The 17135-nt window shown below is 53.6% G+C and overlaps 6 protein-coding genes across 6 annotated transcripts; 3 read left to right on the top strand and 3 right to left on the bottom strand.

Annotated features, from left to right (window-relative positions):
• Window positions 1-1165: 1165 nt before the first annotated feature.
• UMAG_00227 (putative P-type ATPase, Cu(2+)-transporting ATPase) lies at window positions 1166-4336 on the top strand (the record flags this gene model as incomplete). The annotated part of the gene is made up of 1 exon (XM_011387858.1): window positions 1166-4336. One exon carries the CDS (start codon window positions 1166-1168, stop codon window positions 4334-4336), a length of 3171 nt encoding a protein of 1056 aa, XP_011386160.1.
• Window positions 4337-4584: 248 nt separating this feature from the next.
• Window positions 4585-5639, bottom strand: UMAG_00226 (uncharacterized protein; the record flags this gene model as incomplete). The annotated part of the gene is made up of 2 exons (XM_011387857.1): window positions 4585-5489; window positions 5591-5639. The coding sequence occupies 2 exons, from the start codon at window positions 5637-5639 to the stop codon at window positions 4585-4587; spliced, it is 954 nt and encodes a 317-aa protein (XP_011386159.1).
• Window positions 5640-6397: 758 nt separating this feature from the next.
• UMAG_00225 (uncharacterized protein) lies at window positions 6398-9442 on the top strand (the record flags this gene model as incomplete). The annotated part of the gene is made up of 1 exon (XM_011387856.1): window positions 6398-9442. The coding sequence occupies one exon, from the start codon at window positions 6398-6400 to the stop codon at window positions 9440-9442; it is 3045 nt and encodes a 1014-aa protein (XP_011386158.1).
• Window positions 9443-9580: 138 nt separating this feature from the next.
• UMAG_00224 (uncharacterized protein) lies at window positions 9581-10336 on the bottom strand (the record flags this gene model as incomplete). The annotated part of the gene is made up of 1 exon (XM_011387855.1): window positions 9581-10336. The coding sequence occupies one exon, from the start codon at window positions 10334-10336 to the stop codon at window positions 9581-9583; it is 756 nt and encodes a 251-aa protein (XP_011386157.1).
• Window positions 10337-10883: 547 nt separating this feature from the next.
• Window positions 10884-12230, bottom strand: UMAG_00223 (uncharacterized protein; the record flags this gene model as incomplete). Its single annotated transcript, XM_011387854.1, has 2 exons — window positions 10884-11313; window positions 11398-12230. 2 exons carry the CDS (start codon window positions 12228-12230, stop codon window positions 10884-10886), a joined length of 1263 nt encoding a protein of 420 aa, XP_011386156.1.
• Window positions 12231-14823: 2593 nt separating this feature from the next.
• Window positions 14824-16356, top strand: UMAG_00222 (uncharacterized protein; the record flags this gene model as incomplete). The annotated part of the gene is made up of 1 exon (XM_011387853.1): window positions 14824-16356. The coding sequence occupies one exon, from the start codon at window positions 14824-14826 to the stop codon at window positions 16354-16356; it is 1533 nt and encodes a 510-aa protein (XP_011386155.1).
• Between the last annotated feature and the right edge of the window lie 779 nt (window positions 16357-17135).

Below are 17135 nucleotides of genomic sequence, written 5' to 3'. Positions count from 1 at the left end.
CATGCCAACGAGTCTCCCGACCAAGCTAAGCTGAACAGCAGTGCGCTTAACACGGCGAGATCTGTGATTGGGCCACGACCCGCACATGGGCTTTTACTGTAATTTGGCAGAAGGCGAGGTAAGCCGACGCACGGCTTCCTACACGTGTGACTCTGGTGATCTGAGATGAGAAACAGACGACCTTCAAATTTTGTTATGTTCAGGACGCCGAGACAAAAATTTCCCACGCCTGGGCGAAACTTCCCGCCTCCACAAGCGGAGATGCTCTCTACAACCGCACCAAACAATTTGATCGTGACCCGCACTAATCTTCTCGAATTAGCTCGCCGAAGATTCATGTCACTAACGATTTGGTGAATCACAGATGTTGTGGTATGTGGGAGAGTTTGAGGTGTTACGTCGTTGGGAGTAACAACATTTCGATTTTAAATATATATCTCCTATGCGTGGCTCGTGGCTTGTCGCGTCGTATGCGTGTATTTTCACACCACATTCACGATTCGTGTTCCGGAGCCTAACAGAGACCATCAGCTGGCGTGTGCCTGTGGCCGTGTGCTTGTGGCTGCATTCGTGATTCACGATTGGCGGTATTTTCGGCAAGGTTTCTTCGAACTCGTGACTTGGTCAAGAAGGGCTTTCTCGGAGATTAGAGCCGAGTAAATATACATATCAGAGACACTCACAGTGACTAAAGTTTACTATCAGATACAGTATGTGCGAGCACCGGCATCATTCGAGGTAGAGACCAAGTCACGAGAATCTCACTTTCAACCTGCACCGTCCCGAGTGTTACAATACTGCTCCTCGGTTGCATTCACATCATCAGCATCTCAAGCGAGCATACAGCATATAGTCTCGGCCCAACAGAACGGCGCTGGTGTTCTTCGAAATACAGGTAGCACGTCCGGACCGCTCGACCGACGTGATCGAGCGACACTCGGATCAGCCGACGGAAAGGCGCTGACAGCTCCTACAGCAGCATAGTAACAGCATTCCATCGAGACCGACTTCGGAATGGAATTCGCCCTGTTCCCGTCGCAATACCGCTTCTGATCTCGCTCCCTTTGAAATCACATTACAGGCGCTCAGCTCAGCTGCGCATTCTAGTTGCCGCCACCACTTCTCGCAAGCTTCGCATTCACGACCTGTACTTTCATCAAAAAAAATGTCGCCAACAGCCCCACTCCTCGAGGAACCTCAGGCTTCCGGCTCAACTTCGCCACCCATGGGTGCAAAAGTAACAGCGACATTTCAGATCGGAGGAATGACATGCGGTGCGTGCGTCGAAACCATTGAAAGAATGATACGTTCGCAGCCGGGCATCGAGTCCATCTCTGTCGCTCTGTTGGCCGAGAAAGCAACTATCACCTTTGACGATTCCATATGGTCGCTCGACAAGGTGGCTGAGGAGATCGAGGACACCGGCTTCGATGCGACCTTCCTCGAGGTCCTCCGCACAGAGCGACCAGATGCCGGTTTCGCTTCCAAGGAGGCTTCCTCCGACCCCGTACCGCGGCTTGATACGGTACAACTCAGTGTCTACGGTATGACATGTGCGTCTTGCTCTTCCACCATCGAACGCGAAACAGCCAAAATCGACGGGATAAGGTCAATATCGGTATCACTGTCAACCGAGAAAGCGGCGATCGTCTACGACCCTAGTAAACTTGGTATTCGTGATCTGATCGAACACATCGAAGACCTCGGCTTCGATGCGGTCGTAAGTGACGATCGCAACTCAACACAGCTGGCATCGCTCGGAAGGATCAAGGAGATTGCAGAATGGCGCTCGGCTTTCCTCTTCTCGCTTTCGATGGGCCTGCCTGTCTTTTTCCTTTCCATGGTGCTGCCCAAATTTTCAGTCACACACGCCATCCTATGGTGGCAGCCGATTTCGGGCTTCTATCTCCAAGACCTCATATGCTTGGCACTCACGATTCCCGTACAATTTGGCATCGGCCTGCGCTTCTACCGCACTTCATGGAAAGCAATCAAGCATGGCAGCGCAACCATGGACGTCCTCATCGTCATCGGTACTACCGCTTCGTGGACGTTCAGCGTCTTTTCCATGATCGCAAGACTGTTCTGTGTTGATGAACTTGCAACTGCGACCAAGGAGGCGGCCTCAATCGTCGCGCGTAGTTCGGGTATGATCGACATGATGGTACCAGGCCAGTGCACAAAACCGGCCACATTCTTCGACACGACCACGATGCTCTTCACCTTCGTCTCGTTCGGCCGATTTCTGGAAAACACAGCCAAAGGAAAAACAAGCGAGGCTCTCTCACGCCTCATCGGCCTCACGCCTACCTCGGCTACCATCTATACAGATGGCGCCGAGGGCAAGATTGAGAAGAAGGTGGCATCGGAACTTGTCCAACGTGGCGACTACGTCAAAGTGGTGCCAGGAGAGAGGATTGTCGCCGACGGTGTCATTGTGCGTGGCGAGTCGACTGTGGACGAGTCTATGGTCACTGGCGAAGCTGTTCCTATCCACAAGCTGAGAGGCAGCAGCGTCATTGGTGGTACGGTCAACGGCACAGGAACCTTTGACTTTTTAGTCCAGCGCGCCGGAAAAGATACGAGTCTGGCTCAGATCGTCAAGCTCGTTGACGAGGCGCAGACATCCAAAGCACCCATCCAAGCATTTGCGGATCGAGTCGCAGGCTACTTTGTACCGACAGTGGTGGGCCTTGGAGCACTCACGTTTGTTGCATGGATGGTGATTGCACATCTGCTTTCGGGCCACATGCTCCCATCCATCTTCAACCAGCAAGGCGTGACCAAGTTCATGGTCTGTCTCAAGCTCTGCATCAGCGTCATCGTTGTTGCATGTCCGTGCGCGTTGGGTCTCTCGACACCGACAGCAGTCATGGTCGGTACTGGCGTGGGGGCGCAGAACGGCATTCTTATCAAAGGCGGAGGACCGCTCGAAGCTTCAACCACCATCCGTCGCATGCTCTTTGACAAGACAGGCACGCTTACGGTTGGAAAGCTCACCTTAAGCCAGGTGATATGGCCCAATGGAGAGGAAGGTGGTCTCGACAACATCGCCGTTGGCGGTCTTTCGCGTCGTCAAGTGATTCGCATCATCGGTGCTGCTGAAACGCGTTCCGAGCATCCGCTTGCACGCGCCATCGCCTCGTGGGCGGCAAGTCAACTCGAGACCGGCATCACAGCTGTCGACGAGCAAGCAGACATCGTGATGTCAGGTACCAGCATCGAAGCGTTCCAAAGTTTCACGGGTAAAGGCGTTGTCTGTCGGGTACAGCTGGAGGAGACCATGACGTTGCACGAGGTGCGAATCGGAACTCCCGAATTCATCTTGTCGGATGAAAAGCACGCTCTCGACCACACCGAATTCGGGAGCCAAGCAACCGAGGTGCTTTCCCAGCAACAGTCACAGGGGCGAACAGCGGTGCTAGCAAGCGTCGATGGCACCCTTGCGGCCGTTCTTAGCTTAAGTGACAGGTTGAAACCAGAGGCCAAGCAGACGCTTGGCGCACTTCGGCGCATGGGCATCCAGTGCAGCATGGTGACCGGCGATGCATATGCTACAGCACGTGCTCTGGCCCGCGAGCTAGGTATGGACGAGCAGAATGACGTCTATGCCGAGATGAGCCCGATCGACAAGCAGGAGATCATCTTGCAGCTTCGAAGAGAATCGAGAGTTGCGGATCTTGAAAGTGGTGAAACGTTCTCGCCCTTCCGAGCCAACGGTCGATCCAAATCTGGCGGGATCGCTATGGTCGGTGACGGTATCAATGATTCTCCTGCGCTGGCATCTGCTGATCTCGGGATTGCACTAGGCACGGGATCAGACGTGGCGATCGAAGCAGCCTCGATCGTACTCATGCGATCCAGCTTGCTCGACGTAGCCGCATCGATCCACCTATCGCGCCGCATCTTCCGACAAATCAAGCTCAACTTTATCTGGGCTACCGTCTACAACATGATCGGAATTCCTCTTGCGATGGGCATCTTCCTGCCCTGGGGGTTGAGCTTGCATCCGATGATGGCAGGAGCAGCCATGGCATTTTCCAGCGTCAGTGTTGTGGCCAGCTCGTTGACGTTGAAATGGTACAAGCGTCCAGCCGAACTCACTCTGCCTACAGAAGTCGAGACGCCAGATTCGATCCAGTTGCAAGAGATGCTCGCTCGTTCCGATGCAGGAGCGCTTGATCGAGTCGTGGCAAATCTAAAAGATGTGGGCTATCAGGTGTTGGGCAAGTTCGAGTCGATTCTGTCCAAGTCTCGTCTCAGCTTGGGGAGAGGGTCGTCGAGGAGACCCGCTCAGACCGAGGGTTATCAGCAGGTGGCTTCCGACGATGTTTAGCATTCGTGATTGTGTTCAGCCTGGATTTTTCTGTTCACCCACCGTTTTCTTCTTGTATTGCAGAAGGGTGTCAATCAAGAACAGCCGTCTTGTGTGAGGCGTGCGTATGCGAAAAACAGGCGCGCTTGTGCACTTTGTGATTATACAGGCAGCGCGAGTTTTCAGGGCAAGATCGTATTATTACAGCGGTGATACAAGGTACAGAAAAGGGTGAAAACTAGTAAAGTTGTAAGCAGCCAGGCTGGTCATTACATACCGGCACTTTGAACGACGAGCCAAGCGGGTACCTGCCGAATTTCGCCATTGTCATCATCAAACTCGAGGTTGTACTTGGCTTCGAGCAGTTCGGCCTCCTTCTTGATGAGCTTTGCGAGGTTGGCATTCCTTGTCAGGCCTGGACCGCCCGATTTGACGGTAGCGCCGTAGAAGCAACTCGTGTCGGGGTACATTCCGAGCACACGCGATCCTGGCGGATAATCTGACGCGGGCATGGTCTGCAAGCTGATGGGCAGCGGGATGATGTTGTCCATGCCCACTTTATACGTGCCTTCAGGACCTGGTTCGTCATCGTCTTGTACAGTGTATTCGTTGGCCGATTTGGCAAAAGAGAGCACGGATGCTTTGAGCCAGTCGGATTCTTCGTTGGTCTTGCTGGGAAGCACAGCAACTTTGCGACCCTGACTGAGCGGATGTTGAGCGGAGAGCGTCTCTCGTCTCCCTCTGTTTGTTGCAGAACCTGAGCCAGAAGAAGAGCCAAGGCTCGAAGGGCCAAGGGGAACGTTGGATCGTCTGCCTGATGGTGTAGGTGTGCTGGCGTTGCCAGACTTGACTTTTGATGCGAGATCTTTGCGTGGAGTAGAGCTGCGTGATCCACCGCCATCGGCTGAGCTGCGGAGCGCTACTAGAATACCGAGCCTTTCCTGCGCCGACTCGATAGCAGCAAGTTCGTCCTTGGTTCGACTGGTGAGATCGTGGCATGCATCGTCGAGCTTGCGTCTTTTGGTACGGTATTCGTCGCCCTTTTCTCCCTTTTCAAGCAGAGAGACGATGTCGGTTCGCAGACTTTCGGCCGTTGCTGCCTTGTCGACGGAAGCGATGCGGATCTTTTCGAGCGTGCGCAGGTTCTGTCGTACCGCATACCATAGCTGAAGTTCTGTGATAATCGTGATCGGGGCGAGTTGGCGCAATGTTATCGTGAGAAGGTCTGATACCGATCTGAGTCGGACCCATGCCCAACGTGAGTGTTATGCTTACCTTCAGAGCCTGTGACCGAGACGCGATCCTTGCCGCGCCTCAACGCCATGATGATCACGACGCCACCACAGCAGATGCTTGAAACAGCTCGCAGTTGTGCGTCTCTTCGGTCGTTCCGCCAATCTCGACGGAAAGCAGCCGAGGTGGAAGCGCGGCGGTGTCGGACTTTGCGTCAGTTTACGTCGACGGTCCAAATGCTGCGCCAGGGACGCGCTGTTGGATGTGATGGAAACCGCATCTGTGGTGTCGGCATGGATCAAGTCAGGATTTGGCGAGATCTCCCTTTCTCAGTCTTCGATTCCCCGATTTTGTCCTTTTTGTTGTTTAAATAGAGTGTCACGAGGATCCAATCCATGATCTGGCCTTGATTTGTTTGAATCCGCGATCGGGCTTTGTTGTTGTTTTCTCATTTCGATCCCACAACCGACTGCCGATTCCAAAATCACGAATATCTCGAATCATGAACCAAGAATCGTGAATCACGAATGTCACGGACCACACTCACGACTCGTGACGGTGCCTTAGACCGGGAGCCACGAGCAGCTGATTCATGGAGCGGCATGGTCCACGCTCAGACACTGGACCCTGTTAGCTGTGCTTGCTTTCTGACACCTTGACCGTCTTTCAGATAGACTTGCTAAACCCACCATCACATTTCTGTTTCAGCTTCGCTCTTCCTATCGACAGCGGATCAGCAAGCAAGCAAGGAAGCAAGGAAGAACAGGCGTTTGATGGCTTCGCAGAGCCGCAGTGAAACGTTGGCCGACGGGGCTCGTCGACAAGTTTAAGGGTCGTCCGCCCTTCACGATGTCGCTTAGGTCTGACTCGGTCTATAGGGTCGACCTCCATAGCCAGCAAGGATCTGAACCGAATAGACACTCTGGATCGCCACCCAAGGTCCTCCAGATTCGGCTCACAGAGCAAGCACTTCAGCAACTCACAAATGCCTATTCGAATGCTGACGTCGGCAACGCGAGCATTCGAATAGATGTCGACCCAACCGATCCTCTCTTGATCATTGGCGATTCTGAGTTTCCTCTTCACGCACCTCTACCAGCGAGCGGCTCACGATCATCCAATACAACCAATACCGAAACAGGCGTCACATCTACAGCACCTCATGAACTCTACAAGCTTTCCGAAGACGAGTCAACCTTACATCGTGTCGACACCATCACCACCAAGTTCTCCGTGAAGCCTACTCGGGATGTATCAGCCGTTGCCCAGCGCCTCAAGCAACAGAAGGAGGAAGAGGAGCATCGTAAAGAGGAAAGGCGTAGAGCTTTGATGCAAGGAGCATCCCCCCACACCTCGGCTTCTTCATCATCGAGATCTGGCGTCAATAAGGCGCTTGCTGGTGTGAGGGCTTCGAGCGGATCACCTTCCGTCATAGCTTCGCCGTTGTCGAGACCTAGCAGTTTGAATAGGCTTTCAGGCCGACGCGAGCCCAATCTGTTGCATTCTCCGGCTTTGTCTCGAGATGTCAGTCGCGAACGTTCTGAGGCAGCTTCCCCCGCACCGGCACACTTGAAGCCGACAGGCGCTTCCTACGATGCAACTACAAAAGCTCGACGCGCAGATAGAGCTATTACCGACTCGCCACAACGTACAAGCCTAAATCGAACAAATTACAAATCGGTTGAACTCGAGGAAGACGGTCAGCTTCCTTCCGATGACGATCAGCCCGAGAAAAAGTCACAGCAATCGTCGCCCGCGATCGCTGGTTCCGAAGCCGCCTCGAGGAAGCCTTCAAAGCTGACAACTCGTCAACGCCTCGCCAAAGCCACAAAGGCGGGCAGTCGTCTCCTTGCCGCTTCTGAGCGTCGCGCAACACCAGAGAGATGGACAGCACCATCAGCAACGCAGGCTTCACCCCCTTCTAAACTCGCGACACCTGCCAAAGTATCGACATCAGAAAGTAGTGGTTCCAACCCACTCGCGGCTTCGCTTCAAAGATCACCATCGAAAACTAATCCAGAGGAGACTAGTCCTTCTGCATCTTCGCGTCGAGCTGCTCCAGCGTCGTCGTCGTACAGAGCCAATGAAGAGGCCGGGTCCAGATCGACATGCCAGGAACGGAATCGAAGACCGTCTGCCGCGTCAACTGCCGCGACCAACTTAGCTCGAGAGAAGCCTTTGACAGCGGCCGAAAAATCGTCAGGAGCCTTGCTTTCACGCCGAGCTGATGAACCGACGCGAAGTGGAAGTTCGTCGACGCCTAAAACGCGTTCAGCAAAAGACTCGATGGGATCGAACAAGACAAGTGAGCCCACCGCTGCTGCTGGCGACAGACGATCTCAAACATCGGAGAGCAAGACCAAAGCAGACAGCAATGAGCGAAAAGTGAGTACCAAGCAAGCGGCTCAAGCGGCAGTACAGGTTGTCACGATGAAGAAAGCCAAGCCCTCCTCTGCATGCGAAGCCAGGAGCTCGAAAGCGGCTGCATCTTCGCGACCCTCGAAAAGATCAGAGCCCGAGTCCTGCGAGCAGGAGCGCTCTGCAAAAGCAGCCGCATCTAAACGCGAACAGCCTCCGGCCGACAAGCGTGTCTCAACCAGTACCACCTCGTCGTCTTCCACGAAAGCCAACGGAAGCCAAACCCAGATCGACCGAGCCGACCCACTACCACGCAAGCGTCGGCGTACAGACGATTTCAGCTCTTCAGATTCGTTTGCACGCCATCGCGAAATACAGCCTTCGACATCTTCCAGCACAAGCAACCCTTGTGCACAAGAGAACGCAAGGCGGAGAGAAGCGAGTCCAGACGAATCCTTGCGGAGAGTGGAACCTACCTCGCCTCGAGCCAGTATTCCTGTGTCAGCATCAATGCTGTCTTTCACTTCTGCGTCGAATCAGTTGCCGACAGTTGCGGAGGATAGGGAGACGGAGCGGCGCAAAACAGAGTATCACGATCGTCGTAGGAATTGGTCCTGTGACGAATCGAGGTATGAAGCGCAGGGATCTCAAGAACGGGACGGACGCTCACGACGCGATGACGCGCAAGAACACGAAAGAAGCACATGTCGAGGCAGGGACGAAGGAGGTAGAGAGAGCAGCGACGTTCAAGGACAACCCTGTGGTTTACCGTTAGCGTCTCCCTCTGCCAATATACGAACAGCGTCGACAGAGCGGCCGATCAAAGGCGTTGGTCCAGGCGCTACCCACTGGTCTGAGCCATGGCTCGACGTTCGATCTAAAGCAGACTGGCATCGTCTAGCACAACGATTTACTAAAACGCAGGACGAGTATATCGTATCCCGCCAGCGACTCGAGATCGAAAGCCGACGACTCGAGCGCGAACTGGAACTGGCAACAGAGGAAGAAGAGTTACGTCTGGACACTGATGCGGGTGCACAAGTACCGGCGGAACAAGGTCTGCTTTTCTCTGCGCACAGATGTGTGACTACAGGAGAACAGGAGGTGGAGATAGAGACGGCTATCAATACATCAATCAACGCGCGCAGACGGCGCACTCGAGTAGTTGATGCGGATGAGTCGCCGGAAGAAGGCGAGATGCGATCGTCGGATGACGAGGCTGGCAAGACTGGCGAGGCTGGCGAGGCTGGTGGAGATGCTGTGGCACGACGCAGTGCCGAAGCGAGCGATGCGATGGTGCTTGCGTCTTCGAGGAGGAGTGAGAGTCCGGAAGGTTTGGCTTGGCGATTCAGCTCACAAGCAAAGTCGTCTTCTATGGCAGTAGATGGCAGTGATGCCGTCGACAGACCGTTGAGCTATACCGATCTCACAGAGCGCGTCAAGCAGTTGGGCGAGCTGCATGGCAGCTTGAGCAGGATGCATCGCGTGTTGGTCGAGTTCAAGGGCAAAGAAAACATTGCTGCGACGGCACAGTAAGCCGCAGCTGCGCATACATGCGCTGCTCCGCTTTGTACCTTTTGCTTTCGAGCCAGTGGTCGATCGAACGACGATTCACAAATGCACACTTGGACATGTGTCGTTTCGCAGCGTACAGCCAGGTGCTATGTTATCAGTTCATGATTTGTTAAGTGGTCCGAATTTGTCCACGAGATCAGCTACTTCGTCAGCGCCTGCGTCCCTCAAGCCTGCGACGACGCCTTGTCTGTCGCCGTGGACCTTGTCGCGGGACATTTTGAGCTTCATGCCCACTTTTGTCACGTTGACGTGGATGCCCACGATCGCATTTTGCAACAACTCGATGTACCTGGGAGGAGCATCGTCTACGGACCAAGCGTGTTTGCCTATGTTGTGTTCCAGACGTGACTCGTGCGAGTCGCTCAGCGACCGAACGATCTGGGAGAGAGTAGTGGGCGAAGTGATGCTGAGCGTGCCGTAGATTTGGAGTTCGGCGTAGTTCCAGGTTGGGACGCTCTTTGCAGTTGCAGGCTTGGTGGTAGTGTACCACGAAGGAGAGATGTAGCCTTTCTGGTTCGAGGGGGAAGAAAACACGATGAGCACCTCGGTGGGTTCGGTGAGCGAAAGCAGTGCTTTTGCTTGCGGATTCGAGCGCGCTAGATGGCACTGTAGTACACCGAGATCGATCGACGAAGACGAATTCCATGTACCACAAACGCTCTGGCCTGCGCTACTGGTGTTTGCGCAACGAGGCTCCGTGGTGGGGCGGATAAAGTGGAACGGTACATGGCTCGCCTGCAGCGTGCTCTGGTTCGAAAGGGGGATGCATGTTGTTAGAAGGCCCAGTGGGTGCGCGCTGAGGAACGATTCCACCGCTGACCACTCGGACACCAGCGTCTCAGGTTTCAGGTACATTTCGCCACCTTGCGTGCGTCAGTCGAGTCCTTTGGTCTCGTCTCTCGTGTGCTCTTAAGCCGTTTGCAGTTAACCCTCTCGAGTGTGTACAATAAGCCTGAGTATATATGCACCACACAAACTCACGACTGTCAAGTGACCCGAGTCACGTAGCTATCCACAATTTCAAGGTTGAGTCACAACGTCAGATTTCGCATTTCGCGGGGATATATCGGACTTGACTTGCCAAATGGATCGTCAATCGCCTACTTGTCCGATTCGTGAGTCACTCGTGACTGATTGTCCGAAAATTGCAGCTAACTTACCGCCATTCGCGAATTACAAGCACGATCAATTCTTTGCAAGCTCTCACTGACGCTGTAATCAAAGCCACATGACTCAAGAAGAGAGGAAGAACAGCTTAGGTAGAGGTCACAGACATGAACAGGTCGAGCGGGCCACCAGTGGGTATATGGCATTGGGAGATGGAACGCGTCATCACAAGAGGAAACACAAATTTAGACCAGAGACAAGGAGAGTGGGACGAGGAGGTGAGATACAAGCTGGTTCATTTGGGCAAGATGGCGCCCTGATGTCCGCCGCTCGAGAGACGAGCAGTGCTGCCGGTGCTAGTCGACATGAGCTCTGCATTGTTCCTCTCGCTCATCCTACCGTTGGCCGCCTCGTGGGCATGGCCGTCAAAGACGGGTTTGTCCATCATTTGCTTTCGAATTGCCTCCCTCTCCTCAAAGGCTTCGGTCTCCTCCTTGTCAAAGTTCTGCCTCGCTGACTTGTCGTAGTGCGTCGAACTCTCTGGGTTGAGTGCACCGGGGTTCTGTCTGTGCCGTACCAGGTTCCAGATTCGAACGTGCATGGGCTTCAGACCGGTGATCTCCTTGTCCGAGTCTTGGTCCATGACGACCGAGTTGTACTTGAGCACCTTGAGGAAGGAGAAGTAGGCAACAGCGAGTATACCTCCCGCAAGCGGTCCGATCCAGCTGCAAGAATAAAGCCCAAGTCCATTTATCAGTATTCGAGCCACAACTTTCGACGAGCATGGATGTTTTCATAGTGTTACTTACTAGATCCAGTGGTCCGAGTTGAATTCACCAGCGACAACAGCGGGCCCGAACGATCGAGCAGGATTCATGCCGCATCCCGTCCACACGACGCCGAACAGGTGAGCAGCGAGGAGCGTCAGTCCGATGCCGACAGGTGCAAGGTAGGTTGCTCTATGCTTCTCGACAGCCAACATGAGGACGGAAAACACCAAGATCGACGTGAGGAGCATCTCGATCAAGAAACCCTGAGCCAGGCTTATCCCTGGCTGCAGTGTCGTAGTCACTTGGCTGATGCTGTTGGTTGGAGTTAAGCCCAGCACCAGGGCGGCACCTGCGATACCTCCCAGGATCTGCGCGATGAACAGAACCAAGGCTCGACATGAGGTCAAAACGCCCACCCACCACAAGGCGATGGTGATGGCTGGGTTAAAGAGACCGCCCGTGATCCTGTAAAACATCCAAGCCGAGACCAACAACGACATTCCAAACGACAAAGCGATAAACATGATTGTCTCGTTGCTCAGAGGTGTGGCGGTTTCGTTCTGCGCCGCCGAAACCGAAAGCTGTGCCGTCTTGGCACCTCCTTCGGCGAGGAAGAGGAACATGGTGGTGCCGATAAGTTCGCCGAGTCCAGCCATGAAGTGTTGTTGGAAGCCCGAGAAGCTGGGTTTGCCAAAGGCATGGCGTCGGTGTGGAAGCGGGTTGCCGGAAGCACCATGGTGCTTATGACGCTCAAATCGCAGCATGGACAGTCGACGTGGTCGGCTCTGCGAGAAAGCGCTATCGGTGGAGAGGCGACCGCCAGAGCCTGGAGGCGCTGTGACAGTAGGCGGAGTATTTTCAACGCTCGACATTTGTAAAGGTAGGCGGTCAAGAGGAACGAGGAGGTGCTGGGAATGCAGAGATGAAGTAGATGTGCGAGACAATACTGGCGGATAGCTGAGGAAGAGTGCAGAATGAGCCGTATAAGTAGCTTTTTGGCCTATCTGGGCGATCTAGCAGCACTCGTAGGTACAAACAGCTTGGGCGGCATACCAGTGCGTTCGAGTGCCAACGCCCACAAGATGGACTCGACTCGAGACAAAACGCTTCGGGTGCTCCTTGCTCCTGAACAAGACTTTACGTCACATTTCATCCTACCCCAATGCTCCCAAGCATAGTCAGTAAAAGGGATGATACTAAAAACAGAAATTTGATCAAGACTTGGCGGGGTAGACCCGATTCATGCAATGACAAGCCACCCTCTCTACCTTGTGTGACGTTGCACGACTTTGTGACTGGTGTAAGTCAGATTGCGGTGTGCTAGCTCGACGATGGCTTGCCAGCGAACAGATGCCGAGTTGCCGTCAACGACATTTGCTTCGCGCAGAGCGGATGGAGCGAGATTCGTAGAGGTGTACCTCAAAGACGGTGTCGTCATCGCCGCAATTGTCGAACACAGCCATCGACGCTCCTCGCTATCCAGCACCTGATAACAAGGCTGGCTAACTTCGCTTGCAAGTCGACCGGCCAAATTCATGAGGCAAAGCAAAACGGTAGGAACCAGACTTGCAACCTAGAGGCTAGAACCTTAATTTGCCATGCAGACATGCCAACCCAAGTGAGACAGAAGCTCAGCACTGCATGTTCGAGTTGCCTCATAGACCAGTCTAGGACTTGACACAGGAACCTCGACTAGCGCTTTCGCAGCACATCGTGCATATAGCTGTTGAGAACGGCAGGTGGCTACGTGCAGCTGCCGAGTGGTGACATCAAGCGAGTTCCAAGTCAACGCAGCCGAAAAGCGAACAACAGAGTGACGGAGAAAGGTGTTGCCAAATTTGGAAGACCCTTTGGAGTGTCTTGGCGGTGTCGACGTCACCATCCTTTGATTGCGCTTGACTGTTCTTGACAATTCGTGAGTGTGAGGAGGATACAGTCACGAGTCACGAGTATTTCACGATTTTTCGACGCTGGAATCATGGATCGCGAAAAGAAAAAACAAAAAAGCGACGCGAAATTCGGTGTCAATCGAGAATTGTGAATAATGACTTTTACGCTTCGTGGCTCGCGATGAACGATTCACAATTGCTGCACGCATCGCTGTCGAGTATGGCCAGGCTGAAACCCGCACGAGGTTGGCCGTCGAGATACAGACACGAGAGGCGACACACAAGACGCTTCCCTCACCATGACAGTCTTCGACGCCAACGTGCCGTGCGCTCATGGCACAATTTCGTTAGGTCAGATTGCAAATGCACAAATCCCTATACACAAGTCTCATTCCCAGCCATACCAGCACCGGCATCACTCTCAGTGCGCTCCTGGCTGATCTCCTCCAAGGCGCTTACCGAGAACCACTCGGTCTCGTGGCTCCAAGTCACCCAAGTATCGCAGGATGCAGTGACACAGTCGAGACCCGAAGTTACAAAGCTGGTCTGGGAACCCTCCCGAAACGGTACCGTGGTAAGCCGTGCGATCAGGCTCGGTAGTTTTGGCTGCGCTGAGATCGCGGGCCGGGCTTGCCACGAATATCCCAACATTGGTAAGGAGGGGGGTGGCCACGCGGGTACGGACGTAGCGAGGAGATGACTGCTTCTATCAAGACGTGTGAAGGCTTACGCGGTCAGCTGAGGGAGAAGCACGTAGTGGGTGTCCTTCATCTCGTAGTCATAGAACGGCTCATTACCCTTTTCCATCTACCATACACACCTGCGAGGGTAAAAGTAGAAACTTGAAAAAGGCAAGGCACGAGGCACTAGGATGTGAGCGTGGGGGCGTGGGGTGTGGGGTGTGGGGAATGACGAATTATGTTAGCCCGCCGCCATAAACATTTGTCACCGAAAAATGTAGTGTTTCCTAATCACTCCGCAAGCTGCAATCAGAATTTCGTGCATCATGCCCAGCAGCCGCCGGCAACCGGTGCATCCCGAGCTCGTCCGGACAGCTTCATGATTTCCCTTGAGTGCTTGTCAGAGCGTTGCTTCGGCATCGAGGCAGTTCCGATGGAAAGACTCTAGGGGCGACGGAACGGAGCAAGTCGTGGAATAGAAGGGCCATAGGTCACAAGACCACATGCACACATTTGGGCTGCCCCTTGGACAAATGTCTTGATTTATCTTAACTTATCTTGACAAAGAAAGTCGGTCCGCAGCAACTCGATCGCATACAGTCGTCTCTGGTGCCTTATTTGTTTCAGCCGCCTGAGCCGCGCGCATCTTCTTTGCTTTGACGGTTCGGAAACAGTGTAAAGGGCCCATGTCACGACTTCATAAAAGGTTTTGTCGATCGAGCCCTCGTGTTTCCCCATCGTTAGTCCTCGCCACCTCTTTGTATTCTGAACGAACTTGGTTGCACTCGATCAACATGTCAACAAAGGGCGATATTTCTTCTTCAGATACTGTAGTTGGTCGCTTGAACAGCTCGGAACTTGTTCATGATGCGATATCATCGACGAGGTCTTTGAAGATGTCGGCTGTTGCGACACATTCTCACACCTCTTCGATGCCTGTCGCCAAGCCCGGCAATGCACAGCTTCGACCTCGCATGCCGGTCGAGGTGACGTTCAACAGCATGATTATCGAGAATGGCAGAATGAAGAATGACGAATCCACCAACGTTGGCAGTCCTGACGTTGTCACTCCAGCAGGGAGCGCTATGACTTTGATGGACCTAGACGACGACAGGCCTGTCTTAGACGGTGACGCCGAGATTATGGTGGCCGAAGGCGGGATAGAGGGTTGGAGGGTGGTGGCCTGCGCATCGCTTTACTTTTTCTTCACGCTCGGCCTGGTTTACTCGTTTGGTATCATTCAAGAGAGCCTTGTATCTGGCGGTGCTTCTGACGCATCAACGTTGGGTTGGATCTCGTCCCTCACCATCATTCCGATGCCCTTGTTGTCGATACCGATGACCAAATCTGTAGCGCGCTTTGGCAATCGCGCTGTTGGAATCGCAGGCGCGATCTGCGTCTCAGTAGGCTACACATGCCTTTCAACCAGCTGGTATCCGACTAGCCACCCAAAGCTGGCCTTGGCCGAAGGTGTACATCAAGGCTTAGCGCTTAGGATCAAGAATATGGTCGTGTTTGCATCGATGCTCGGAATTGGATATGGCTTCGTCTTCTTCTCCACCAGTCAGATTGCCGTTGGCTACTTCAAGAGCAAGAGAGGGCTGGTGATTGGCATCGTGTACAGTGCCAGTGGTTTCGGTGGCGCTGTCTGCTCCATCTCACTTCGAGCATTGGTCAATCAGGTGGGACTCGCATGGTCGGTGAGAATCCTTGGTGTCGCTGCGGGAGTAGTTATGCTTCCGCTCGCATACTGGCTGGTGCCACATCAGGACGAGAGAAGACGGAGGTGCGTCGAAGCCTTTCGTCCCGCCTTATTCCTGGATGCGCGTTTCAATTTGCTGCTCTTTGCCACAGGGCTGGGGACTTTTCCGATGTTTGTTCCGCCATTTATTCTGCCGACGTATGCAAAGTCGGCTGGGTTCAGTGCGGATACGGGCGCATGGCTCGTTGCAGGTTACAGCTTAGCCTCGGCGGTGGGGAGAGTTGCATTCGGCATTGTAGCGGATACGCGAGTGGGACCGGTTACGAGTTTGATGCTAGCGTTGATGGTAGCAAGCATCAGCATCTTGTCCATCTGGACTTTTTCGACGAGCCTTGCAACGTTGGCTCTAGCTATGGTGCTCAATGGAGGCAGTGCAGGCGCTTTGCTATCGCTGCAGCCTCCTGTCAACGCAGCCATCTTTGGCGTCCATCAGACCGCGCTCACCATGTCAATGATGATGTGTTCGCGAACGTTTGGTTCGCTGCTAGGTGCACCGTTAGCAGGATACCTACTAGACGCATTTGGAGGGCCTCAAGCCGGCACCCACGCTTACCGTCCGGCGTTGCTGGTCATGGGAAGCATCTGCCTAGTCTCTGCCATCAGTGTCGTCTTGCTGCGCTCACAGGTTGCAAAGCGTCGCAGTGTCACATGGCGCGCTCGCATTTGAATCCCAGCTGTTCACTAGAACAGTCAACCTCGTCAAGCATGATAGTGTAGCCAGCTGCTTCTTGAATAGTCTGTGAGTATTACGTCGAGCAAGGACCGTGCTTTTGAAAACGTCGGGGCCGGCACGATGTCCGTGTTTCAACAGGCACGAGAACCTTGGACTCAATTTTGGCCGATGTGATGCACTACATCGCTGGACAAGCAGCTTGCGCACGTGGGCTCAAAGGCATGGTTATCGCCGTTCTTCATATACCTCGTTTGTCCGTCTTCATACATGCGTTTATTCAGACGTCACCGTTTTGTTCTTCGCAGAAATTAGGACGAAGCACTTCGTGAGCCTCATCAATCGAGCCGCTACAGATCATTAGCACATTACTCACAAAGCATAGCGAGCTTGCGTACCTGGACTGGGCAAGCCAAAGTGGCGGTGTTGTCTCTCTTTCGAACAGATGCGTGACGGCGGCACCACAGAGCCATACTCGTGACTGAATTCTGCGATTGTATCGGGCGCGCTTCTATCAAGCTTTTTGTATATGATTCACATGTTGCACTTTGCACTTCGGCGACTTGTTTCTTGTTTAGTGCGCCTTGTAGCTGTTAGCCAGAGACCGACGTTGATTCTGTGATTTATAGAACAAAAAGATGAGAGTGAAAAAGATCAAAAGACAAAGTAACTAACTTTAACGTAGGCCGAAAAACGATGCACAATGATCACGGGTGCGAAAGGAGTTTTGTAGAATCGACACCCGCTTGCGTGCTGCATGACGCAAACACAAAAAT

Source organism: Mycosarcoma maydis, chromosome 1 (genome assembly GCF_000328475.2).
Source record: "Mycosarcoma maydis chromosome 1, whole genome shotgun sequence".
NCBI classification, from domain to species: Eukaryota; Fungi; Basidiomycota; class Ustilaginomycetes; order Ustilaginales; genus Mycosarcoma; species Mycosarcoma maydis.
Note: the sequence above shows the minus strand (reverse complement) of the source record. Positions and strands in the feature narration are given on the sequence as shown.